Source organism: Aphidius gifuensis, linkage group LG3 (assembly GCF_014905175.1).
Source record: "Aphidius gifuensis isolate YNYX2018 linkage group LG3, ASM1490517v1, whole genome shotgun sequence".
NCBI classification, from domain to species: Eukaryota; Metazoa; Arthropoda; class Insecta; order Hymenoptera; family Braconidae; genus Aphidius; species Aphidius gifuensis.
This window is the reverse complement of record NC_057790.1, coordinates 1,650,272-1,668,444: the sequence shown is the minus strand read 5'-3', so window position 1 is coordinate 1,668,444 and position 18,173 is coordinate 1,650,272. Positions and strand designations below refer to the sequence as shown.

At 23.3% G+C, this 18,173-nt stretch overlaps 5 protein-coding genes across 6 annotated transcripts; 2 read left to right on the top strand and 3 right to left on the bottom strand.

Moving 5' to 3' along the window:
* Positions 1–1,496: 1,496 nt before the first annotated feature.
* Positions 1,497–2,643, bottom strand: LOC122851320. Its single transcript, XM_044150464.1, has 2 exons — positions 2,427–2,643; positions 1,497–2,337 (listed from the first exon to the last, which is right to left on the bottom strand). Exons 1-2 carry the CDS (start codon positions 2,637–2,639, stop codon positions 1,543–1,545), a joined length of 1,008 nt encoding a protein of 335 aa, XP_044006399.1. The 5' UTR covers positions 2,640–2,643; the 3' UTR covers positions 1,497–1,542.
* Positions 2,644–3,434: 791 nt separating this feature from the next.
* On the bottom strand, positions 3,435–4,599 carry LOC122851321 (homocysteine S-methyltransferase 1-like). The gene has a single exon (XM_044150465.1). The coding sequence runs from the start codon at positions 4,483–4,485 to the stop codon at positions 3,508–3,510; it is 978 nt and encodes a 325-aa protein (XP_044006400.1). The 5' UTR covers positions 4,486–4,599; the 3' UTR covers positions 3,435–3,507.
* A 497-nt stretch (positions 4,600–5,096) lies between these two features.
* On the bottom strand, positions 5,097–8,772 carry LOC122851318 (ankyrin repeat domain-containing protein 13C). 2 transcript variants are annotated; one of them, XM_044150459.1, is made up of 4 exons: positions 8,593–8,772; positions 7,884–8,118; positions 6,641–7,826; positions 5,097–6,505 (listed from the first exon to the last, which is right to left on the bottom strand). In XM_044150459.1, exons 2-4 carry the CDS (start codon positions 8,005–8,007, stop codon positions 6,448–6,450), a joined length of 1,368 nt encoding a protein of 455 aa, XP_044006394.1. In that variant the 5' UTR covers positions 8,008–8,118; positions 8,593–8,772; the 3' UTR covers positions 5,097–6,447. The 2 variants fall into 2 exon arrangements, with proteins under 2 accessions (XP_044006394.1, XP_044006395.1); XM_044150460.1 differs by having other exon boundaries at positions 5,097–6,239.
* A 403-nt stretch (positions 8,773–9,175) lies between these two features.
* On the top strand, positions 9,176–10,727 carry LOC122851323 (tetratricopeptide repeat protein 1). Its single transcript, XM_044150468.1, has 4 exons — positions 9,176–9,755; positions 9,823–9,999; positions 10,077–10,259; positions 10,338–10,727. Exons 1-4 carry the CDS (start codon positions 9,471–9,473, stop codon positions 10,515–10,517), a joined length of 825 nt encoding a protein of 274 aa, XP_044006403.1. The 5' UTR covers positions 9,176–9,470; the 3' UTR covers positions 10,518–10,727.
* A 40-nt stretch (positions 10,728–10,767) lies between these two features.
* On the top strand, positions 10,768–17,872 carry LOC122851317 (probable sodium/potassium/calcium exchanger CG1090). Its single transcript, XM_044150458.1, has 6 exons — positions 10,768–11,209; positions 12,130–12,723; positions 12,797–12,972; positions 13,045–13,580; positions 13,901–14,134; positions 14,218–17,872. The coding sequence occupies exons 1-6, from the start codon at positions 11,183–11,185 to the stop codon at positions 14,415–14,417; spliced, it is 1,767 nt and encodes a 588-aa protein (XP_044006393.1). The 5' UTR covers positions 10,768–11,182; the 3' UTR covers positions 14,418–17,872.
* Positions 17,873–18,173: the final 301 nt, after the last annotated feature.

Sequence of the window (18,173 nt, the reverse complement as noted above, 5' to 3'; positions counted from 1 at the left end):
GAAAATATTGTTCTAGCCTATTTCAATGTTGATAAAGAAAAAAAAAAATAGAGACAAATTAAAATAAAAAATCAAATGAAAAAAAATATTTAAATTTAAAAACAACTATTTAATTTTTAATGGTTGTTTTACGTGTGTAAAATATTTATAATAAATTACTATGTATTTCAACCGATATATTTTTTTTCACTCTGCTACTGTCGCCAAAAATTTTATTTATTTTTCTCAACAATAGGCCGATAAAAATTTTTCGAAATAAAAAAATACTAATTTTACTTGAATAATTAAATAATTAATATTTTAATAAAATATTTATTGTATTCTATATTTTTTTAATTTCAATTATTTTTTGCATCAAATATTCATATCAACATGTCTCTTTGAATTTATGATAGTGAGTTGATTAAGTTATAAAAATTTATGCTGTTAATGAATTTAAATTTAATGTACTAATTTTAACACTGCATGTCAAATAATTATGCGCAAGGTAAATCATTGTTTGAATAATTAAATAATGTCAACAGCAATAGGCACAGAAATCTCCTACTTTTAATAAATTTTTCTTTAACATAATGCGGAAATCGAAACATACGCAATGCGCTTATTCAAACACAACTGCATTAAAATATTTTTATTATTTAGCCATGGATTTGCAAGACCAATATTGTCATTTAAAAAAATTTTTCATCAGTTTATTTAACAAATAACAAGACAAATTTTTATCGGCCATTTAGAAATTTATTTTTTTTCTTAAATTGTATTCTTTTTTTTTTTTCATTTTGAATTGTATAATGTTAATTGATCTAAGCAATATTAATATGGCAAAAGATTGTGAAATTTTGAATGAAACAATCACTGCCCTGTTGTTGCAAAAATAAAAAATTAAAAATAAACACAAATAAAATAATAATAAATATTTTACCACGGGCTGTGTAAAAATAAAACAAACAAAATAATCATACTAAATTATATTGTCAGTCTATTTTAATACAAAAATGTTATAAAATAATAACACTAGATTTTGTTGATTTATTTATTTTATTTTGGAAAAAAAATAAAAAATAAATATATAAATAAATAAATTATGAAAACAGATTATATAATGGCGATGGTAGCTGAATGCTTGTAGTGTTGTTTTACCGAATAACACTAATAAATTGAAATGTTTAGTAAATTACATATGTATTTAACTGACAATTTCAAAAACTGCACGTTACATACAATAGAAATGATTAATGCAGTTTGAAAATTTAAAAAAAAAAATTTAAAAATTCACAAAGATAAAGAAATGTAATTTGAAAGATAAGGTGGAAAATAAACATAAAAATAAATGGATTTTCGATTGAATTTTATTACTGCTTATCCCATGTTTATAAAACAAAAAAAAACATTTAATTTTTCTTCTTCAGGGTTATCGTAATCAAGTAAATACAAAAAAAAATTTATCAACAATAATATTATAATTATTCTTATTTATACTTAAATTATTTACAAAAAAAATAGAGTATGTTTTTATTTTTCGATCTTGATGCACGACAATTTCTAACTCATGTATGAATAAAAAACATCTAGCCATTGTGAATAATGCAACAATAGAGTCAACGATTCTCTCGTATTATTATCATGAATATCTCTGAGCATTTTTAAAATACACTCACGTGATTTTTCAGTATGACAACTTGACTCAATTTGCATCATAATAACACAAGAACGTAATTTAATTGGATAAAAATCAATTAAATTTTTTCTATCAACATCAAGTATACATTTTAATTTTTCAAGTATAAATTTAATATAATTAATAACGTTAATTGAATAATTTAATTGTAAAAATAATTCACACATTATATTTGAACAGATAGTAAATAATTTTGAAGATTTAGATATTAAATTTAATAAGCTAGACAATTCTTGAGTTAATTCGATATTTTCAAATGAGACTGTTTCAACAAAAAAATTAATCAATGGATCTTCAATGAATTTTTTAGCATTTAGTATATATAATTTTTCAATAATTGAAAAATCTAATTCTAGAGAATCTTTGTTTTCTAATAATGCATTTAATAAATCATCATTGCATGATAATTTTATTTCATAAATATAATCAATTAATTTTTTTAAATATGGAATATAATATTTATTTGTTTTTGATAAATTAATTAATGATTTACATAATTTTACTATTTGTTCATTATCTGTGTTTAAATTGTTAATATTATTTTTTGTAAAATTTTTTTTAATTGTTGTTTGTAGCAAGTTTTTGAGGATGTCATCTTGAAAAAATATTTGATGAGCATCAAAACCTAGTGGTGGACGTACCCAGTCTCTCAGTGTATTCTGAAATATTAAATAGCATTTGTAAATAATAAAAAAAGAAAAATTAAATATTGTCAATTGTTAAATTATATTTATATAAAATTACTTACGATAATTTGAAGTCTTACTGAGTAACGATGATATGCTTCTGATGATACTTTGTAAGTTAGCAAATCTGTCAAAGATGCTGCAAGTTGAGACACAATTGTTTTATCAATAATTGGAAATGATTTTACTGATTCATCAACATCTTCATCTTTTGAATAATTCTTCATAACTTTTTCACTACTTCGTAATATTGATGAACAAATTTGTTGATCCATTTTTTTAGAATATCGAAATTGACATTCGTAAAAAAAAAAACACAAGATTTTATAAAACACGTGTATGTCAGATTGTCAGCTGTAATTATTTTATATTTTTATTTACAGCTGACTACAATTTATTAAGCCTTATTTACATTTTTAACTGAAGCGATTTCGATTAGTCGAATTTTCGGCAAATCGGCGATCAATTTTTTAGTCACATGATCATTATTAAGTCTAATTTCAAAAATAATAATATAAAAAAAATAAAAATAATTAAAATTAACGTTTGTAAATTTTATTAATGATAATATTCAGGTGTTGTTGAAATTATAAAAGCATAATTTCATGAAATTTTCGCTTAGAAATATTTGTTTTCAACAAAAATGACCTGCAGCAAAAAGTCCCGAATTTTGTCTGCAAGTCACAGTAAGTTATAAAATTTAAAAAAAAATATAAAAATAGTTGAAATTAATTTCTAAAACTTTTAGGAAAATTATATGTAGGTGTTGTTTAAATACTAGAAGAATAATTTCATGAAAATTCCATTTAGAAATGAGAAATTACTCTGTGCATTTGCGATAACAAATAACAAGTGTCTTTTGTATAAATATTGACTTGAAACTATAATCATAAAAGATTATACGATAATTTTTTATCAGCAACTTGAACCCAAGCAGTCAATGACTTGAAAAAGAAGATAAGATTGGACCAATTTAATTTATATATACATATTTACAGACAATCTCCTTTCAACATCAAATATAAAGAATAAAATAAAACAGCAACACAATATTCATGATTAAATTAATTATTAAAATGAAAATATATTTATTTATTTAAAAAAAAATAAATAAAAAGATACATAAAATAATAATTGCTATTATTAATTAATAGTCTTTTTCCATGTTTGTACCTTTTCTCTAATTTTAATAATATCTTTGGCATAAGTTCTACAACATCCACCAATAAATTCAACACCAAGATCAAGCCATTCATGAACAAAACCATCAATTGGTGGTTCTGTACCAAATTTTTGCCAGCCAGTTGCTACAGTATATGTTTCACCACTATTTGGATAAACAATAAGTGGTATATGTTGTTTATTATTATCATTAAAACCTCGAAAAAATGATGTAATAATACTTGGTGCAATACAATTTATTCCAACAGCAATAATTTGTCCAGGTAAACTATTTTCATAACAATAACGTGCAACATTTTGAAAGTTACTTCCATCAACAATTGATTTACCATCATTTTTACATGAAAATGAAAGCCATGCTTTGACATTTGGATATTCTTTGAGAAGTTCAATAAGTGCTATTGCTTCAATTTCACATGGTATTGTTTCAAGTGCCAATAAATCAACTCCACTTTTAATAAGTGCATCAATTCTTATTTTATGCCAATTTTTTAATAGCTCTTTTGATATTGATTTTGCATATTCACCAGTATATTCTGATCCATCATGTAATGATGCACCATAAGGACCACATGAACCAGCAATTAATGGATGTAAATTTTTAATATTATTTATTTCATCTTTAATTTCTTCTAAATATATTTTAACAGCTTCTTCAGCAAGATCAACAGCTTTATATATTAATTTTAAACTTTCATTTTTATTAATACCTAAATATTTAACAAATCCTTCAATTGATGCTTGATATGTATTTGTTTGTATTATTTCAGCACCAGCACGTAAAAAATCAAGATGTGTTGCAACAACAGCATCTGGTGATGTTGCTAATAAACGAGCTGTCCATAATGGATCACCATCAATTTCATGATCAACATGAAATGATGATTGAGTTGAAAAACCACCATCTAAAACTATTATTTTTTTTTCAATTTTACTCATTCTTCTTTTCTTGTTAAACTTATACTAAATTATTTATTTCATTTTCATTTATAAGTACAAAACAATCTTGTTGTACAAAGTTCAATTTTTTTTTATTTATCGTTATACGCAGTAGCACCAAGTACTCCAACATTTATTAAGTGATTAAGAAATTTATTATTATTTTTAAAATTATTGTAGATAGAGACGTCTTGACCATTTTAAATATTATTGATGATTCATTTGTTCATGTTAAGAACCTTTTATATTCACAAGTTCATTACAAACGTCAAATTTTGATATGTATTTTTAATTAATTTGTTTTTAATTAATCGCCAGACAGTTTAGTGATTATTTTATTTTATTTTCTTCTTTTAAATATCGTATTGTTGTGACCTTTAACTTGACAAATTTTTTAAATATCTTTCAATAAACTTTCATGGAAAAAAAAATGCGTTATTATGAGCTACAAAAATTGGGAAAATAATTATTTTAGAAAAACAATTAATTTTGATTATTAATCAATAATGATTTATTATCAAAAAAAAAAAAAAAAAAAAAGATACAGAACACATAAAGGTCAAGATCCTATTTATTATTTTATTTTTTCGATTTTTCTATATAATAATTTAACGTCACATGATCAAATGACTCGTAGAAATAAAAAAAACACATTTTCGATTTCATAGCTTGAAGATGACATAGTGCAAAGTGATATTAATTAATTAATAATTATTAATTAACCGATTGATTGTACTGCGACGACTATTTTCGACACATGATATATTTTTTAACAATTATTTAATAATGAATAAATCATTTAATAATTATGATTTTATTATTGCCAAAAAAGAAAATATAACAAATTTTTAATTCAAAATTTAATTATTATTTTTTATTGTGGATAAACTATTTAGTGATATATATAATTCAGCAATAAATATGTGAAATGACAGTGTACTTTATGCATCAATGATTAATTTATTTAATAAGAAAAATTATATTTTTAAATAAAAATAAACAAGTGTCATTTATAATAAAATATCTAACATTTAAAATATTAATAATATTATTTCAAAACTTGATTGTATTAGTGCTGAAATATATTTAAGAATGTTTTTTTTTTTTTTTTTATGATTTTTTTTTCATTTTGTAGCAATAGTTATTAAATCTTAAAAAAGTTTCGTTATCAATAGTATTTAAAGAACAATTTTTTTGCATTGATAAAAACATGAATAAAATGTTTAATTATAAATTTCAAGCATATTTGCTTTGAAAATAATTGTTCAAGTAAAATGTACAACAAATGATTTAGCAATTTAACGAAATAGAAATTATTCAATAATTTTTTTCTAAATATTGCTTCATTAAATTAAAGAAGCAAAGTGAATTTTTAAATTAATACTTTTCTATATTAGTCATGTGAAAATATTATGTTTAAAAAGCGTATTTATAGTCACAAACTTTTGGTTATCTTTTGGAATTTCCATTTGTTTTTTTTTTTTTTTATTTACTAAATTAAAGAGACAGCATGAATAGAATATTGATATTTTTTTGTTCTTAATAAAAATTGTGTAAATTAGTATACACAATATTGATATCACTTGTATAGAAATTTACAGGACACTGGAATAAATGCAAACATACCAAGTTTTATTGTTAATGAAAATTCCATTACCAATTTTCCCTTTAGTTGAAATGTCAATAATTGTGAGTCATTTTTATTTGTTGACTTATTTTTAATTAAGATATCATTACGTCATAAATCGGGAAATCTGAAATAAATATTAGTTTATTAATTTAATTAATAATAAGTTAAGTATTTAAAATAAATTCAAGTTGAATAATAAATTTGGTTAAAATGGCAATGATGGTGGTAGTAGCAAGTACCATAACATGCAATATCAATTAAATATTATTTGTAAATTGATTTAATTGTTATTTCAATTGTTAAAATTTTTTTTGATATTAGTTATCTTATCTTCACATTGACGAAGTGGTATGTAGGACCGTCATCATTGCCAAGTATGCACCATAGTAACTGAAATTGCATTTTGATAAATATAACTTGATGTAATAAAATTATTAACTCATTTCCTATGATGTCAACATTTTCATAAATAAATAGATAACGTATATAAAGTATATTAATATAATTTTAATTATTAATACTAACCTCATTGGATCCTCGTTATAGTCAGAAGGTACTTGAAATAATTCCGGATCAATGTCATTTTTAAATGTAAATTCTTGAAATGTTATTTTAGCAGTTACTGTTGGTAATATTGGTATATCAATTTTAACTGGAAAACCTGGTGGTAATTTCATCAATACAAATTCACGAAGTTTACTAAAATGTTTAAATGGTGCAATAACTTCAAGTACATTTAGTAACATATCAACAGTAAATGGAAAATCTGGACTCATTGCAGCTGTTGCTTTAAATGCTTTACAACATTTTTTATAAACTAAACTACGTCCAAGTGATGGACATTGACCAGGTGTTGAATTAATATATTCATCCCATGTTATATTTGTATTTTTTGGTGGATTTAATGATGGTCTTCTTGTTGGTGGTTCACCATTTGTAAAACCTTGTGAACTTCCTTTAGTTAATGATTCCATAATTGCTTTATTTTTTTGTAAATCTTCTTCACTTAAATGTTCACGTCTTTTACGATTTTCAAGTACCATACCATTTATTTCATAAAAATCAGCATTAAATTGTCCAACCATTTCTTTTTTATCTTCACGAAATATCCAGCCAGATTGTGAACGTGAAAATGTTATTCCTTTTGTTGACATTTGTACAACCATAATATCACTTGACATTAATATATCAATTTCATCTTCAATTTCATTTTCAGTTTCTTCATATCTAACACGTTGAAATAGCTTTGCTTTATTATCCATTACCATTAATGATTGACTTGGTTTTTGATCACCATTAAATATAAATGATACATCACCACGTTCCCATCTCATATCATTAAAATCAACAAGTGTTGTATCCATACGTATGCAACATCCACTTTTATGTATTCTACAAACATCTGATGGTAAAATTCTTGATACTAATGGTACCCAACTTTGAAAATCCCATTTAAGTTCCATATAAAAATCACCCATTGATTTTAATGCTGATACTAAATTTGGTCTTCTATCATCCATTTGTTCACGTGCTTGTTGTTTTAATTTTTGAACAAGTAATAATATTGTTGGACGATCACCATAACTTATTGCCTCAGCTAATGGACTCCAACCAGCTAAATTTTTAACTTTAACTGGAGCATTAAATGTCAATAATAATTGTATACAATCTTTTCTTCCTAGCATCACTGCTAAATGTAAAGGTGTATTACCTAAAATACAAATCATCATCAATAGTTATCAAATTTTTTTATTTATCTATTTCTTACCATGAACATCTTTTTCTGCAATATCACATATTTTTTTCTTTATCAATGTATTCAGTGCTTTAACATCACCTTGAAATATACATTTATGAAGTGGATATTCTTTTTTCCAAGATTCATTAGCCATTTTTTATTAATTCAAATTTCTTTTTTCCTTTTACAAAATAATTATCAAGTTGACATTAATTTTTAGTCAATTGTTGAGTCATAGCTAGTCCAATCAAATCAAATAAATTATCTGTAATAAGAAAAATTATCAAGGACAATGTCTATCAAGTCATCATGATTGTGTGACACTGATCAAAACAATATTTGTTTATAGAAATGACCTCAGGTGTATATTTTTATCGTGGGCGATATTTTAATTTCGTAAACTGACGTGGCTTTCATTTTTTTTATCTATTAAATTGTTTGTTTCTGTCAAATGTAATATTTTTTTTGTTTTTGACATTGACATGATGAATACATATGAAAAATATTATGTACTTGCTTAAAAATTAGCGACAAATGCCAAATTAAGGAGCAAAAAAATTTAATAATTATTATAAATTATTTGGGTAGTTTATTTATTAATTTTTAGAATATATCTTAATTTGACTTGGAAAAAGGAAAAAAAACAAGTAGCTTTTATGAATAGCATGTCATTATGATGATATCTTGACATATATTGATTGGTGGATTATAGCTAGTTTTATTTATATTTTATACTCACTGTTTGTATGAATATTTTAATCAGCATCTCTTCTTGATATTATAGCTTTAATAACACTTGAAAGAATTCATTAGAATTATTTCATTTACACTAGAATAGATACGACCATTTTTTTCGTTTATTAAATTGTCAGTTTTCACTTCTGTCAAAGTGGTATTTACAACGGTGTCCAAGGACTTTTATTTATATTTTCGTTTAATTTTATAAAGGCATTTTTACACTGCCAAATTACATTTAAAAATATATTTATTTATCATATATGCAAAATTGCAAATTAAGTGATAATCATGATAAAAAATTAATTTTTTTTTTCATTATTAAATATTCTAAGCAAATAAAATTAGATATTGTTTAAAATTTTTTTAAATAAAAATTAAGTTAAGTTTTTTTGACAACGTCAAAAAGAAAAACATAAATAAATAATTTTTTTTTGTTCATTTTAATTATCTTTTTATCAATTTTTTAATTAAAATTAAATAAATGTATTTTTTCTAAGTCAAAAAAAAACAATACAAAAAAAGACGTCTAGAAATTTTTTTTTTTATGGAAAAAGAACTAAAAGAAATGAGCCAATGACTGAAGAGACACACAAGTCAAGTTTTTTTTTGTAAAAAATAAATAAAACAATTAAAATCTGTTGAATACAATTGAAAATAAAATAATAATATTTATATATTTATAATAATATTTTGAGTCATCATACTGTCATCATCATTCACCAGTATTTCAACTTGTTCTAGTTATCATTTGTTTTTTTGTTTGTATTGATAATAATAACAACAGTTTCATAACCTTATCAAACACAGACAATAATACGTCTTTAATTAAACAACAAAAAAAGCTGTCAACAATTAAATAATAAATAAACAAAGTAAAATATGGAAGAAGAAAAACTTAAAATTCCATCAAATGAAGAAATAATTGAAGAAATAACAAGAGACTTGGAAGGTACATGTGTCAAAGATGAAAAACAAATAATTGAAGATCAAGATGACAAATTTTATGATGTTCATGATAATTTAAATGAATTTGATAAACATGATGATGAAAATTTAGAATATTTTGATTCAGTTGATGAACAAAAACCAGAGCTAAATCATGATAATGTTGATGAAGAGGCTTTAAAAGACAGAGAGCTTAATTTGTCAGATGATGACAAGGAGGTAACAACCAAAAAAAAAAGCTAGTTAATTATATTTAAAAACTAATATTATTAATTATTTATTTTAGAAATTAAGAACAGAAGCTGAAAAACTAAAAAATGAAGGTAATAATCTTTTTAAATTATTGAATTATGATAAAGCAATTGAAACATACACACAGGGAATTCAAACTTGTCCATTGGCATTTGACAATGACCGAGCAATTTTGTATGCAAATAGAGCAGCTGCTAAATCAAAATGTGATGTGAGTTATCAGCTATCTATTGTACTTTTTAATTCAATTATAAATAAATTATATTTTTGTTAATTTTAAATTGATAGAAAAAAACTTCAGCAATTGATGACTGTTCAAAAGCCATTGAATTAAATCCAAAATATCTAAAAGCAATGCTAAGAAGAGCTCAATTATACGAGCAAGATGACAAGCTAGATGAAGCACTTGCTGATTATCAAAAAGTTTTAGAAATTGATTCATCAAATTGGGATGCTTTGGATGCAACAAGAGTCAGTATTATTTTATTATTATTAAATCATTACTGTCATCATGTTATTAATACGTTTATGGATCTTTTTTTTTTACAGCGTTTACCACCAAAAATTCAAGAACGTAATGAAAAATTAAAAGTAGAAATGATGGGAAAATTAAAAGACTTGGGAAACATGATTCTAAAACCATTTGGTTTATCAACAAATAATTTTCAAATGGATCAAGATCCAGCAACTGGCGGTTACTCTGTTAAATTCAATCAAAATAACAGCTAAAAAAAACAAACAAACTAAACTAATTTAAAATAAGTTAACAATAATCGTGGCAAATGAAAAAAAAAAAAAAAAGATACATGTATAAAGTTAATTTAATTGAAATAGTTCATTTTCTATAATATATATTAATTTTTAATTTTTTCTTTAATCAAATATCAAAGTCTGTTGTTGTTTTATTTATTAATATTAGAAATTTCCATTCAAGATATTTTTAATCTGGTTTTAATTGAAAAAAAATTTACTTATCAATTTATAAATTTTATTTATTTAACAGTGCAATGATGCGCAAGCGCTCCAGGGTTGAAATTAATGACGAAGCTTTCGACATTTGTGGCTTATTAAAAAGCTACGTTAGTGAACTGGGTAAGGTCAGATGGTCTATAACAAACCTCGCGAAATTATTGACTTCATATCCTTTTAAATAACAAAAAAAAAATAAATAAATAAAAAAAATTTCTCTATACAAAATTTTATTGCAGCAAATATTCTTCAAGTATTATTTTTTTTTTTTTTCCTTTTTTTTTGCAATGTGGTTGTGAATGGAAGAATAAAATGATAAATAAATCATAATAAGGAAGAGTGACATGAAGTATATCTAGAGAAAAAGAAGAAGGATAAAAAAATCAAAAAGAAAATTTAATAATAAAATATTTTATAAGAGGACAATGGAGGTGACAGCTACTGCTAGTAATGTAAGTAGATGAAAAAAAAAATATCCTGGATGTCATTCTCAAGACAACCATTCATGCCTTGAGTGTTATAGATGCTAATCAATAATTTCATTGGGTTTTTAAATAAATAGAAAATTTATTTAAAAATAAATAACCCCTTTTTTTTTATTTTAGTTTTTTTTAAATTGAATTTAACGTTGATTCAATTTACACAGGGTTTTTCTTTGTATTTCTTTTTCGATTTTAATATATGAATTTATTATTACAGAGTTTAGCTGTTAATCAAATATTGTCATGTTGATAAATGTCGGATTATCGTGGGTAGTATTAGTGGGGTTGAAAAAAGGAAGCACGAAAATGGATTGACATTTAAACTCAAGATTATATCAAACTCTTTTTTTTTTTTTTTTCGTTCTATTTTCTAAAAATTTGAATATAAGATTACGGAATAAATTAAGTGAAAAAATAGGCGGGGAAATTTTTTTTACTCATTCAGCCAATCGTCGAGTAGAATTTACGAGCTTAGTAAGACAATGTGGATGAGCAAGAAGTGATTTTTTTGAATGAGTACTTCATTTAATCAATAAATTTTATTTTTGTATTCTAGGCTTGATAATAAATCTGTGAATTAAGTTTATATAGGTCATTTGTTTAATCGTGATTTAAAAATCACACACAATGATTCAGTCGAATTTTTATTCTTCACATGCACGTGAATAAATAAAAATTTATATATTTTATTTGATTTTATTATTATCATTTTTTTTCGTTGAGTCATAAATTAATCATGACAATAAAACATCTCTAATATTTTTTTCAAGTAGAACCAAATTAGTATTTTGTTTTTGTTTATTTTAGATAAACCAATAATTTGACAGTTGATTTAATTAAAAAAAAAAAGGGTTAGAAGTTGAAAAATAATTTTAAAAAATATATTACAGAAAATGAAAAGACGTCATTTAACTCGTCGTCAAAAATGGCCACTTCACCTTGGTCTTTTTTTGCTCTACATAATAATACAATTTGTAACAACTTCAAATTCTCTTACAACACAAAATACACCAACAACTTCCAAGCCAATATCATCAACAATTGGATCAATAAAATCACACAGACCAAGTCCATCAAGTCCAACAGATTCAGCAACAAAAAAATCAGTAAACGATAATAAATCATCAACTCAACGAGTATTAACAACATCAACAATGAAAGGTGAACAATTTCCATATACAACTATGCGACCAAAACGTGAAAATTGTTCATCACCAGCAATTGAACAATTTCCAAAACCATTTATTGGTCCATCAGCAAGAAAACACGGTGGTCTTATTATTCATCTTGCAATTGCAATTTATACATTTCTTGGATTAGCTATTGTTTGTGATGATTATTTTGTCTCAAGTCTTGATAGAATTTGTGAAGAATTACGATTATCACCAGATGTTGCTGGAGCAACATTTATGGCAGCTGGTTCATCAGCTCCGGAATTAGCAACAGTTATGATTGCTGTATTTTGTGCTAAAGATGACATTGGGGTACAGTCTATTTGTTTTTTTTAAATAATTGTTTAATTTAAATTTTATTATTATAACTATCTTGATTTTTTAGGTGAGTGGAGTTATTGGTAGTGCAGTATTTAATATTATGTTTGTAATATCAATATGTGGTCTTTGCACATCAACAGTTTCAAAATTAAATTGGTGGCCATTGTGTCGTGATTGTTTTTTTTATTTTATATCAATTTTATTAATGTTGATTGCAATTTTCGACGATATGATATCTTGGTAAGAAATCATTATTTAATTATCAAAACTAAACGAAAAAAACAATATTATATTTGACTATTTCTTATTAAGGTTTGAGTCTTTAACGATGCTGATAATGTACGTTGTTTATTGCGTTGCATTGGGATATAATTCACGTTTAGAACGTTGGGCAAAATCATATGATATTCCATTTCTTCCAAAAGATGAAGAACCAGCTGAGGCAAGTGCCTTGGTTAGTTATAAATCATTACAAGAAGATAAACAATCATATACAGGTGTTAATTTACCAGTTGTTGAACAAGTTGTTGGTGAAGATGGTTTACCAATATCAACTGAACAAAGACCAGTTACACAACAACCAATTGCACAACAAAAACAACCAGAATATTACAAAGCAAAAGAATATGATCCAAATGAAGTATCACCATTAGTTAGACCAACTGATGCAACTGAATGGCAATTATTTACATGGAGATTGGTATTTCCAATTCATTATATGTGTCGAGCTACAATGCCTGATTGTCGACAAGAAAAATATCGTAATTGGTATCCATTTACATTTTGTATTTCTATGATTTGGATAAGTTTTTACAGTTATCTCATGGTTTGGATGATTACAATTATCGGTAAGACATTTATTAATTTTGAAAATACTCATAGCATTGTGTCATTCATAAAATTTATCAGTAAATTAATTAAAATATTATTGGAAATCGATTCGCGGGTATTGGCAATATCCGCAATTGTCATATCAAATGAATGATAAATTGAGGATATGAACTTGACAATTGATAATTAATTAATAATATTTAATAGAGAAATCAATCATTTGTAAAATTAAGCTGTCGGGTTGAATGGACTTGATATGAATGGATGATGCGCAATGAGATAATGTCAAACGTATTTCTTTTCACGGATATTGATGATTTTTAAAATTTAATTTCAGGTAGTACACTGGGAATTCCTGATACTGTAATGGGACTGACTTTTGTAGCAGCTGGTGTTTCAGTTCCTGATGCTTTGTCATCATTGGCTGTTATTAAAGAAGGACTTGGAGACATGGCAGTGTCTAATGCTGTTGGTAGTAATGTCTTTGATATTTTAGTTTGTCTTGGTTTGCCTTGGTTTATTCAAACAGCAATAATGCTACCAGGTTCACACGTCAACGTCACAAGTAGAGGTAAATTTTATTAAATTGTACAAGCATGTAGATGATTAATGATTAATTATGTTTAATTATTTTCGTTTGAATATTTAAAATAGGTTTGACATATTCAACAATTTCTCTACTATCAACAGTAATTTTTCTTGTTGTTGCAACTCATATGAACGGCTGGAAACTTGATCGTCGTTATGGAGTTGTATTAATGATTTGGTATCTTATATTTATATGTTTTGCTGCACTTTATGAACTAAATGTATTTGGTAAAATGAATCCAGACATGTGCCCAACTAGTTATTAATTCTACAATTTGCCGAGTATTTAAATGAAGAAAAAAATTGCAATTTTGCATTTGGAATTGATGTATTGCTATGTGAAAAATATAATTGAGCAAATATCATTTTAAAAAATAACATGGCAAGAGATAATTCAATACAGCTTATTATTTTAAACGTGATATTATACGTTGAATTATTTGACCAGAATATCTAGAGCTTCAATAAAAATATTAAGCTCATGTTTCGCAAAATTTATACATTATTATGCAGCTTTGTTTTATTCAACGATAAAATAAATAAACGATGTTATTTATCAGTATTATTATAATAGTTCAGATAATAATATCATACAAAAAAAATTTAAAATACAACGATAAATGGAAAGAACAACGAAAGAAAAATAATCCATGTTTTTTTTTTTCTGTATAACATTATTTAAAAGCTGTGTGAAATACGCACGTTTGAAGTGAAACTTACTTGCACAATATATAATTTTTATCCAGATAATTAATCAGTATTTAAAGCTCAAAATATGCAAATAAAATGCATAAATATTTGACAACGAATTTATAAATATATCTTTAAATTAATTCAAAAGCACGTTTACAATTTTTTTTATTTATTCAAATTAATATTCAACGAGTAATATATATAATTGATATTTTTGATAGACCATTAAATATATTTTTATGACGAAAAATATTCATCTTTCTTCCGTAGAAATAAGTTAATTTAAAAAAATATGATAATTTTTATTAAGCAATAATTATTTATTTAATATTAAAACAATCTTCCAATTTTGTTATTGTACATTTTTTTTCTTCTAATATTTTCTAATCTTTCAATTTTAATATTCACAAAAAATTTAAAAGAAAAAAAACTGCAAAACGCTTGTAAGAAAGTTTCACTTCAATTAAAAAAATAATGACAAATAAATTATGTAGGTATAGCTTTTCAAAGTGTCCATAAAAAATTCATATAATTATTATTAAAATCGGGGTCATCGAAATGCTTAAATCGTTAATATTATATAGTAATAAAAAAAAATAAAAATAATAATAAAAACTGTTATAAATACAGCTTAAGTCAATATCCTAATGTTGGAATTTATTTTAATTAGTTGTCAATTTTTGTGCATTACGCAGGATTTAAATTATTTGACATTAATATATTGAAAGTAGATTTATAGTATTTTATTTAAAAAAAAAAAAAAATGAAAAGCACATTGTTATTATATAGAAAATCAGTATTAGCAGTGTTTTGGGTGATCAGTTTTTTCAGCATATAAAAATCTGATTATATATTTTAGTAAATATACATATATGAAAATCAAATTATAAAAAAAAAAAAAGGTTGTTTAATGTTCAATTTAAAAATTTATCGTGTCTATTGAATGATAATTTTTCGTTGCAAAATTATTCAGTATATAAAATATTATTTACTATATGATTAACAAGAATTAAAAAAAATATTTAAAAATAATATTGTTGAATTTTTTAAATATTATTTTCGGCATATTTAAAAATAAATACGAGGCGAATAAGAAAAATTTAATTAAAACGCTTTAGTGAGTAATAAATGTTTAAATAGATAAAAAAGTTTTGAAAAAAAAAAAAACTTAATAAAGACAATAATTCAGCCTTATTATAATTCAATGAAAGTATATTAAACTTGAGACTTTGATTTATAAACTGAGAAAATACTCTTAATTAATAGTTGAAAAAAAAATTATAATTACTACTAAATTAACACATTATTAATTCGAGTAAATTTAAAACTTATTATTGCTATTATTTATAAATATTTTAGATTTATTTTCATAAATTGTATAGTATTTAATTTGTACTATAATTAAAATATTTTCTCAGTTTAATTAAAACAAGCTGAAAATAAATTGGCTAAAATGCTTTCACGTAAATAATAATATATATACACAATTTTTAGATATTAAATAAAGCCGTTTTTTCATTTTAATAAATAAATTATTAATAAATTAAAAACACCAAAGTTTTTGTAGATAAGTAAAGTGCAAATAAAAAAGTTTCTTTCCATCCAAATTTGCAACAACTGGAACCTTTTTTTTGCACTTTACTTTTAATTTTTGTTTCTTTTTTTTACAGTATTAAAAAGTGCGATTATTTACTGACTAAATAACGGATTGTGTAAAGAATTATTTATAAAAATTCATGACAAAGTTTAATAAATAAATATTAAATGCATATGAAAGAAATCGCCCATTCCGTCCGATAAAGCTCATTTATTTCTCGATTTGTTTTTGTTTAACCGAGTTTTTTAATTAAAAAATTATAAACAAAAAAAAAAACAACGAGCCTATCTGTATATGTTGGGTAATATGAATAATAATATTTGCAAAAAAATATGAAGGACATAAATAATTCTTTGCTAATGATAATACACTTGATCATAGTCAATAATTATTTCATAAAAATGAAAAATCATATTGTCAGTGAATAAATATAAATTTGTTGCATTTTAATTCTGTGTCGTATTATGTATATAAATATAACATAGAATTATAAGGTCATAATTAAGCAGATTATTATATAAAAAGTCTCAAAGTATTTATTTAAATATTAAAAAAATATTATTTTTGTTTTGTATTTTAATTTAATAATTTTTATTGCACGAAATAATTTTAAATAAATATTTAATTGTCTTTTCGCTATTATTACTATCTTCCATATATAATTAATTATCTTGAAAAAAAGATAGTATATTCAAGAGATTAGCAATGAGTTAGATGTAAAAGTTCAATGAGTCATAAAAAAATTAAGAAAATACTTAAAAATGTTATTAGTTTTGATCTATAGCTGGTTTGTCTATGTATAGTTGAAATAGTTTTACATGGTCGTGTTAAATAGCTTCTGGCTTCAAATCAATATTAAATTTCACATTGTTTAAATAAAAAAATTATTATACATATTATTATTATAATATTAACAGATCAAGCCTAATTAAAAAATGTGAATTACTCATTTTTTTTATTAGGCAACTGTTCATGACCAGTTTTGATAAAATCGAGAAAAAAATCATTTAAAATTATAGTTTGAAAATAAATAAATTAATCAATAGAAAAGAAAAAAAAAAGAAATGTAATAGACGATTATTTAGATAACACATATTGTCATAAAAAAAGATATCAATAAAAAAAATTTCTAATAAGAAAAAAATAATAATAAAATTAAAAAAAAATTGAACGAATAAAATTATATTTAAAAAATTTAATATAAACAATAGAAAAAAAAAAAAAATTGAAAAATAAACTGGTGTTTTTTTTGACAAAAAAGCCAAAATTATATTTTATTTTTTTCAAAGACTAGATGTCTAAGATTCAGAAATTATTTATAAAAAAAAAAAATATTTAAATTATAAGCCCAATTTAAAGTAGCTAATTAAAATATATAATTATATTGTTGTTAATAATATATATTTAAAAATAAATAATACTATGTAAAAAGTGTTATATTTATTACATAAATAAATTATTTGAAAATTTAAAAAAAAAATAATAATAAATGTATGAAAAATGAAGAAAAAAAAAATATCAAACAAAATTTATTTTTAATTTAATTAATTTCTAATTATTAATTAATTAAATTAATCAAAAAAGATAAATAAAACAGAATTTTAATTTGTCATTTGATTGACGCGTCTTTTTTTTTCAAAGTTTGAATTCAGAAGAAAGTTGCCATCTATCAGAGAAAGTGCGCAACAAATTACGTGAAATTATTTTTTTTTTCAGGGCAGCCATTTTTTTT

Bases quoted from the DNA above. Each gene is read 5' to 3' on its own strand.
- LOC122851323 (XM_044150468.1), top strand. From the start codon at position 9,471: ATGGAAGAAGAAAAACTTAAAATTCCATCAAATGAAGAAATAATTGAA. The intron at 9,756-9,822 runs GTAACAACCAAA...TATTTATTTTAG, and splicing joins TGTCAGATGATGACAAGGAG to AAATTAAGAACAGAAGCTGA. The intron at 10,260-10,337 runs GTCAGTATTATT...TTTTTTTTACAG, and splicing joins ATGCTTTGGATGCAACAAGA to CGTTTACCACCAAAAATTCA.
- LOC122851317 (XM_044150458.1), top strand. From the start codon at position 11,183: ATGGAGGTGACAGCTACTGCTAGTAAT. The intron at 12,724-12,796 runs GTACAGTCTATT...TTGATTTTTTAG, and splicing joins GTGCTAAAGATGACATTGGG to GTGAGTGGAGTTATTGGTAG. The intron at 14,135-14,217 runs GTAAATTTTATT...TATTTAAAATAG, and splicing joins CGTCAACGTCACAAGTAGAG to GTTTGACATATTCAACAATT.
- LOC122851320 (XM_044150464.1), bottom strand. From the start codon at position 2,639: ATGGATCAACAAATTTGTTCATCAATATTACGAAGTAGTGAAAAAGTT. The intron at 2,338-2,426 runs GTAAGTAATTTT...TTAATATTTCAG, and splicing joins CAGTAAGACTTCAAATTATC to AATACACTGAGAGACTGGGT.
- LOC122851321 (XM_044150465.1), bottom strand. From the start codon at position 4,485: ATGAGTAAAATTGAAAAAAAAATAATAGTTTTAGATGGTGGTTTTTCA.
- LOC122851318 (XM_044150459.1), bottom strand. From the start codon at position 8,007: ATGGCTAATGAATCTTGGAAAAAAGAATATCCACTTCATAAATGTATA. The intron at 7,827-7,883 runs GTAAGAAATAGA...TTTGTATTTTAG, and splicing joins TGCAGAAAAAGATGTTCATG to GTAATACACCTTTACATTTA. The intron at 6,506-6,640 runs GTTAGTATTAAT...ATGCAATTTCAG, and splicing joins TATAACGAGGATCCAATGAG to TTACTATGGTGCATACTTGG.